General features: G+C 37.3%; 1 protein-coding gene across 1 annotated transcript; it reads left to right on the top strand.

The window, feature by feature from the left end:
* The first annotated feature begins 7,379 nt into the window (after positions 1-7,379).
* LOC122700363 (olfactory receptor 4A47-like) lies at positions 7,380-8,309 on the top strand. Its single transcript, XM_043913206.1, has one exon. The coding sequence runs from the start codon at positions 7,380-7,382 to the stop codon at positions 8,307-8,309; it is 930 nt and encodes a 309-aa protein (XP_043769141.1).
* Positions 8,310-8,537: the final 228 nt, after the last annotated feature.

The following is an 8,537-nucleotide window of genomic DNA, read 5'->3' as shown; positions in this document are numbered from 1 at the left end:
TTTATTAGTTGGAGGCTAATTAGTTTACAATATTGTAGTGGTTTTTGTCATACATTGACATGAATCAGCCATGGAGTTACATGTATTTTGTTCTTTTGAAATACAAACATATTTATTTATTTCAAGTCATTACAATTTCTATTTAAGTCATCACTCTTCCATGTAGCATAAATTTCCCCCTGTTACTCAGAGGGTAAACTCTTTCCAATCAGTGTTTCATTGGTCACTTTGGCATCTCTGTTTGCAGCAGGGAATTGAAATACAATCTGTAGTGTGTATTCCCACTGCTTTGTAGGGAGGGAAGTTTCAAGTCATAAAATTCCCTCTTTCCCCTGCAAAAGTAGGCAATCTGCACTAGTCTGGAGGAGCACAAAAATCCTTCAAATGCGTTTGCTCACTTGCATCTAAAATCTGATTTTGAAACTCCAAAATAAAGAGTTTGGAGTTTGTTTCCTTCTTTCTTCTTGCCTTCTTTTTTTTTGTCTGCTTTGTTTTTTGATGCATCCTGAGTACTTAGAACAATGACTAGTCCATGGTGAAAATGAAAGTGTTGGCTCATGTAGGTCCTCAGTATTTGTTGACTTGATTACAAAAAATTTAAAAATTGACAAATACACACTCCAGCTCATGCTCAGTCACTTCTGTCATGTCAGACTCTAAGAGCCTATGGACTGTAGCCCACCAAGCTCCTCTGTTCATAGGATTTTCCAGGCAAGAATACTGGAGTGAGTTGCATGCCCTCCTCCAGGGGATCTTCTCAATCCAGTGATGGAACCCGCGTCTCCTATGTCTTCTGCATCGCAGGTGATTTCTTTACCACTGAGCCACAAGAGAAACCCCAAATATATCTGGTAGCTCAGTCTGTAAAGAATCTGCCTACAGCGCAGGGGATCCAAGTTCCATCCCTGAGTCGGAAGTTCTCCTGGAGAAGGAAATGGCAAATCACTTCAGTATTCTTACCTGGAAAACCCCATGGACAGAGGAGCCTAGCGGGCTGCAGTCCCTGATATCCCAAGAGTCAGACACGACTGAGCAACTAAATCACCACATATTTAACATAGATTATGACAAGTCCTACTGTATAGCACAGGGAACTCTACTCAATATTTTGTAATAAACTAAATGGGAAAAGAAAGTGAGAGAGAGTAGACACATGCATGTGTGTAGCCCAGTCACCGCTGTAGGCCTGAAACCAGCACTTTGTTAACACCGGACTCTAACATGGGCTTCCACGGTGGCTCTGTGGGAGAGAATCCGCCCGCCATGCAAGAGCTGCAGGAGATGCGGGCTGGATCCCTGGATTGGACAGATCCCATGGAGGAGGGCACGGCGTCCCAATCCAGTATCCTTGTCAGGAGCATCCCACGGACAGAGGAGTCGAGTGGGCTGCAGTCCACAGGTTTACAAACAGTGGGACATAACTGAAGCCACCGAGCACGCAAGCATGCATGCTCCAAATTAAAATAAAAATTTTAAAGTAACAATTTTACTTCAGTAGTTTTGCCACTGTATTGACATATGTACCTCTTAAATTGCCCAGATGTATCTGAAGCCAATGATATTTGCCTTTACTTTGGGCTATCATGCTATATACTCAATGTTCATATCATAAATCAACTAATGAGGTCATCTTAGTTCTTAAATTTACTTGTTAAATTATGGCTGAATATCCATAATAAATTCATAACTTTCATCATTTTAAAGTGGCATTAAGTTAATTCTCATGCAATTATTACCACTGTCTATATCCAGAACTTTTCCAACTTCTCAAACTGAAATTCTAAAACCATTAAAGAAAATTCTCCATTGTCCCTCACTGACCTGTGGGCAGCCACTATTCGGCTTTTGGTCGATGATTTGATTAAGTGTCTTGGTCATGTGGAATCATATAATATTTGTTTTCTTGTGACTGCCTTTTTTTTCACTTAATGTCATATTATATTCTTTTTCCATAAAATACTCTAGGTGATTAAAAATTATCTGGGACAAATACAAAAGCTTATTTCTAGACTCTTTTTACTCCATTAGTCTTTTGTCCATCTTTACCCCAATACTAGTGCTGTGGTTACTATAGCTTTGTAGTATGTTTTAGAATCAGGAATTATGAGACCTCCAACTTTCTTCGTTTTCAAAACTGTTTTGGCAATTTTGAAGTCCTTGATATTCCATATGAATTTTACCATGAATTTTTTACTTCTGCAAAAAACATTTTTGAGTTTTGATAGCGAATGTCCTGAATCTTTAGATCACTTGAAGTAATATTAACATTTAAATACTATTAAATATTCTAGTTCTTAAATGTTTTCCCATATATGTGTGTGTTCTAGAAATACTTTAACATTTTGTGATTTTCAGTTTACAAGACTTTTGCCTCATTGGTTAAGTTTGCTGTTAATATTTTGTTCTTTTTGGTGATTTTTAACTGAAATTAATTTCTTAATTTCTCCTTGGTTTGATTACAACCATATAGAAACTATACATCTTTTCATAAACAACTCTTAGCAAGTTGGAAATAAAAGGGATGTCAGTTTAGTCCAGTTCAATTGCTCAGTCATGTCCTACTCTTTGTGATCCCATGAATCTCAGCACGCCAGGCCTCCCTGTCCATCACCAACTCCCAGAGCTTACTCAAACTCATGTCCATCGAGTCAGTGATGCCATTCAACCATCTCATCCTCTATCATCCCCTTCTCCTCCTGTCCTCAATCCCTCCCAGCATCAGGGTCTTCTCCAATGAGTCAGTAATTTGCATCAGGTGGCCAAAGAATTGGAGTTTCAGCTTCAACATCAGTCCTTCCAATGAACACCCAGGACTGATCTCCTTTAGGATGGACTGATTGGATCTCCTTGCAGTCCAAGGGACTCTCAAGAGTCTTCTCCAACACCACAGTTCAAAAGCCTCAATTCTTCAACACTCAGTTTTCTTTTTAGTGCAACTCTCACATCCAAACATGACCACTGGAAAAACCATAGCTTTGACTAGATGGAATTTGTTGGTCACATAATGTTTCTGCTTTTTAATATGCTGTGTAGTTTGGTCATAGCTTTTCTTCCAAGGAGTAAGCGTCTTTTAATTTCATGGCCGTAATCGCCATCTGCAGTGATTTTAGAGCCTAAAAAACTAAAGCCTGCCACTATTTCCACTGTTTATCCATCTATTTGCCATGGAATGATGGGACCAGATGCTTAGTTTTCTGAATGTTGAGATTTAAGTCAATTTTTTCACTCTCTTCTTTCACTTTCATCAAGAGGCTCCTTAGTTCTTCTTCTCTTTCTGCCATAAGAGTGGCATCATCTGTGTATCTGAGGTTATTGATATTTCCCCCAGCAATCTTGATTCCAGCTTGTGCTTCCTCCAGCCCAGCATTTCTCATGATGTACTCTGTATATAAGGTAAATAAGCAGGGTGACAATATACAGCCTTGACATACTCCTTTTCCTATTTGGAACCAGTCTGGTGTTCCATGTCCAGTTCTAACTGTTGCTTCCTGACCTGCATATAGGTTTCTCAAGAGGCAGGTCAGGTGGTCTGGTATTCCTATCTCTTGAAGAATTTTCCACAGTTTTTTGTGATCCACATAGTCAAAGGCTTTGGCATAGTCAATAAAACATAGATAGATGTTTTTCTGGAACTCTCTTGCTTTTCTGATCATCCAGCAGATGTTGGCAATTTGATCTCTGGTAGGTCTACCCTTTCTAAAACCAGCTTGAACATCTGGAAGTTTATGGTTCACGTATTGCTGAAGCCTGGCTTGGAGAATTTTGAGCACTACTTTACTAGCGTGTGAGACGAGTGCAAGTGTGCGGTAGTTTGAGCATTCTTTGGCATTGCCTTTCTTTGGAATTGGAATGAAAACTGAGCTTTTCCAGCTCTGCGACCACTCCTGAGTATTCCAAATTTGCTGGCATATTAAGTGCAGGACTTTCACAGCATCATCTTTTAGGTTTGAAATAGATCAACTGGAATTCCATCACCTCCACTAGCTTTGTTTGTAGTGATGCTTCCTAAGGCCCATTTGACTTCACATTCTGGGAAATCTGGCTCTAGGTGAGTGATCATACCATCGTGATTATCTGGGTCATGAAGATCTTTTCTGTACAGTTCTTCTGTGTATTCTTGCCACCTCTTCTTAATATCTTTTGCTTCTGTTAGGTCCATGCCATTTCTGTCCTTTATTGTGTCCATCTTTGCATGAAATGTTCCCTTAGTATCTCTAATTTTCTTGAAGAGATCTCTAGTCTTTCCCTCTATTTCTTTGCACTGATCACTGAGGAAGGCTTTCTTATCTCTCCTTGCTATTCTTTGGAACTCTGCATTCAAGTAGGATTATCTTTCCTTTTCTCCTTTGCCTTTTGCTTTGCTTCTTTTCACAGCTATTCTTAAGGCCTCCTCAGACAGCCATTTTGATTTTTTGCATTTCTTTTTCTTGTGGATGCTTTTATCACTCTCTCCTGTACAATGTCATGAGAAGGAATGTACCTTGACATGATAAAGTCCGCATGTGACAAATCCATTGCTCACATCTTCCTCAACATTAAAGCTTTAAAGCTTCCACATTAAAATCTGGAAGAAGACAAACGGTCACAGTCTCACAAGTCCTTTGTAATACAGTGCTTACATAAAAATTCCTGTGGAAATTTTAGATTTTCCCAGGTATAGCTCCTGTTTTCCTAAGTGAGATAATTTTGTTATTAATTTTAATTTAGTTTTGCTTTCTTAACAGTGCTTCTAATGATAGTCATTTCCTTTCCTTTTAATGCTTTCAGTTTAAGCATCACTTTTTAAGAAAGACCTTCTCTGATTACATTACCCACAGTAGAATTCTTCCTCTTATTTTCTATCCAGTACTCTATTTCTTATACTACACACCATGAATACAACTACAATTAACGTCTCCTTCTTTATTGTCTGACTTTATTATGAGAAAGTAATAAAGGAATGCAGGAAAAAGAAATTTTTACCTGATTTTAGCCCAGTTTTATTAATTGCTGTGTCCTTACTTATAGTACAGTTGCTGGGATTTACAGAGGTGCCCTACTTTTTTAAAAAAAAATTGCTAATTGTTGAAATTATTAGCTTTAATATATTTAATTGTGTCTTTTGATATGATTTTCATATTTGTACCAAATTTTATGGTGACTAAATTGAGTATTAAATAAAAGTAAAGAAGATCTTGCTATTGCAGGTGGGGAGATACACAACAAGTAAGTTCACTGAAGCAAAATGACTGGGTTGATATTTTATTCTTGATTGTCAGCAGTCTGATAGAGATATAAAATACTATTTTTTTCCCCATGTTGCACTTTTCTGACCTGAATTATGTGATTTGGCCTATTAATATCTTTACATATAGATGTTCTTTAAAAGCTTTGTGGAAAATCCCACTGAATTAATTAAGCAAGAATCAGTCTTGGACACATTCCAAATCTAAGATCAATAATAATTGCATCTGGAAGGGATGGGGTGTTCCATGATCATCATTCTTAAGTCGAAGAAAATGTTACCCACTTAGTAACTGGCATCAACTCTCCAGGAGGTCCTTTCTTAGACTTAAAAAATACAATCTGGCCATGTCAATGTGACAGAGTGAGAAGGGCTAAACGATCAAATGCTATTTTTCTTTTTAATGTTATTAGGAAAGAGGTTGCTTATGAAAAATTTCCCTGGGAAATGACTAGTTGCTATCTTCCTATGTTTATATAGGATTTGTTGGCCATTCTGATAAATTTCCTAATGTGATAAACCTTTGTTTTTCTGTGTACACTGTGGAATTCTTTTCAAACAATCTACACTTCATATAAAAATGACCTTCTGAATAATGAGAAGAATCCATTTAGAAAATGAACAGTCAAATGACATAATTTTGTCCTCAAGTAATAAGGTATCCTTTGCCCTATACTGTCATATTGGATGAAAGAATTCCAGGGCTTACATTGAGTTAAAACTCATTCTTCAGATTGTGGACAAGCCTCCACAAGGTAAGACTAATGGAAAATACTGGGAGACAGCTTAACAATTGAGTGACTTTATTTATTATGGCAGAAATTAACTTACTTTGAAATAAATGAAACTTAGATTCAATTGCGGGTATAGTGCTTAGAAATGTGTGACTTTGGGAACAAGAAATAGATGTTCTCAGCCTTGGTTTTTTCAGTTATGAAACAGGGATTATAGTCTATGTTACTATAAATATTAAATGTGATACATTAAACTATGACTGCATGATTGGGATATACTGCAATACTTTTGAGCAGCAGAGTGATATCTTCAGAATAAGACTGAAAAGGACAATTTGGGCTGCTTCAGGAGAACCAATTTTGGAGGCCAGAATAAACATGGAGAGACTTGGTAGGAGGTTATCACAGTGGACCAGAAAAAAAAAAAAAAAAGTATAGCAGAAAAAAAATAGAAGGGATTGCAATTTGTGATATATTTTGAAAGTAGCATCAATAGGATTTGTTTAATTTTTATGAGAGTGAAAAATAAGTGAAGAGCACTGAAATTTTTTATCTGAACAATAACATGGAAAATTATACCATTTAGCAAGATAAATAGGTAATAATTCTTTAAATTTTGTATGGGAAATGCCTATGTTTATTGTGGAAAATAAAAAAGTTTGTTTTATAAATATTAGTTCAGTTCAGTTCAGACTCTTTGTGACCCCAAGAACCGCAGCATGCCAGGCCTCCCTGTCCATCACCAACTCCTGGAGTTTACAAATATTAAATTGCATTCAACTGGATGTCCACAATTAGAGATATATAATTTGAAAATTAGGGGAAACATAGGGTCCGGAGGCACAAAATTATACTGTTGCAGTGTTTATTGGTCAGGAAAAGGGAAATATTCACTTAAAGACCTAAGAAGTATCAGTGAGGTCTGGGACAATTCAGGACAGAAACCTTCTTTTCATGATTTGATCTACTCACATTGATTATGTAAATTACCTTAAGTGAGTCTCACTTTTACACTTTGTGACTTCACTGAAGTCCATTCCTATCCTTTCTTGCTAATTCACTTAAAAAAAAAATCAGCTGAAGCATTAATTCTTCTGGAAATTCTTCTCTGATTCTATTTTGATTGATACATTCCTGTACTGTGACTCTTAACTTCTGTGAATATCCTTATAACTTAATACATGGGTCTGGAATTATCTGATCCCTAGTCGTGTGATATATCATGACGGAAAGCAACTCTACGTCATTCAACTTGGCAATTAAAATGTCAATAACACATTGGATATGAAAAGATTCTCCACACACATTCTTTTAATTGAAATTGTAACGAAGGATGAAAATTATAATTCATTTAAAAATTTCCCCCTTGTTTTGTAGGCACACTGTTTCTGACATGTGAACACAGCACCGATACAGACTAGATGGAACCAAGGAGCAATGTAACTTACTTCATCCTCTTGGGCCTCACACAGAATCCAAAGGAGCAGAAAGTCCTTTTTGTTATGTTCTTGTTCTTCTACATCTTGACTGTAGTGGGCAACCTGCTTATTGTTGCGACTGTAGCTGTCAGTAAGACCCTGAACTCACCAATGTACTTTTTTCTTGCTAGTTTATCATTTATAGATCTAGTTTATTCCTCTTCTGCTTCCCCCAGATTGATTTCAGACTTGTTCTTTGGGGAGAATACCATATCCTTTGAATCCTGTATGACCCAGCTGTTTACAGAGCACTTTTTTGGTGGATCTGAGATATCCCTTCTGCTGGTGATGGCCTATGACCGCTATGTGGCCATCTGTAAGCCCTTGCATTATCTGGTGATCATGAGGAAAAAGGTGTGTGTTGCGCTGCTGGTGCTGTCCTGGGTTGGAGGGTTTCTGCACTCAATTATTCAAGTTAGCACTGTTTATGGGCTCCCATTCTGTGGTCCCAATGTCATTGATCACTTTATGTGTGACATGTTCCCTTTATTGAAACTCGTCTGTACTGACATCTTTGTCATTGGCATCTTAGAGGTGGCCAATGGAGGACTGATGTGCACTCTTTTGTTTCTGCTCTTACTCGCCTCCTACGGAGTCATCCTGCACTCTCTGAAGAACCTGAGTCAGGAAGGGAGGCGGAAAGCCCTCCAGACCTGTGGTTCCCACATCACTGTGGTTGTCTGCTTCTTTGTTCCCTGCATTTTTATGTATGCAAGACCTGCTAAGACCTTCCCTATTGACAAATCATTGAGTGTGTTTTATACAGTCATAAGCCCCATGTTGAACCCATTGATTTATAGTCTAAGAAGTTCTGAGATCATGAATGCTATAAAGAAGCTCTGGACAAAAAAAGTGAGATCAAGTAGCAAATAAGTGCATTGTGCATTACAGAGAAAGTAGTTTAACACTAGGAATTTACTTCAAATATCAAAGTCTATTGTTTTGATGAAAACTTTTCTTTTCTCTGAAGAATTTATCATGTGTTTTATTAAAGAATAGAATATTTGTTTATGTTATTAATAGTAGTTACCTTCCTTGAATGTAAACATCAATGTCTAGTTTATCACTGCAACTGGAAAGTTGAAATGGATTTAAAATAGA

Source organism: Cervus elaphus, chromosome 1 (assembly GCF_910594005.1).
Source record: "Cervus elaphus chromosome 1, mCerEla1.1, whole genome shotgun sequence".
NCBI classification, from domain to species: domain Eukaryota; kingdom Metazoa; phylum Chordata; class Mammalia; order Artiodactyla; family Cervidae; genus Cervus; species Cervus elaphus.
This window is presented reverse-complemented; position numbering and strand designations above follow the sequence as displayed.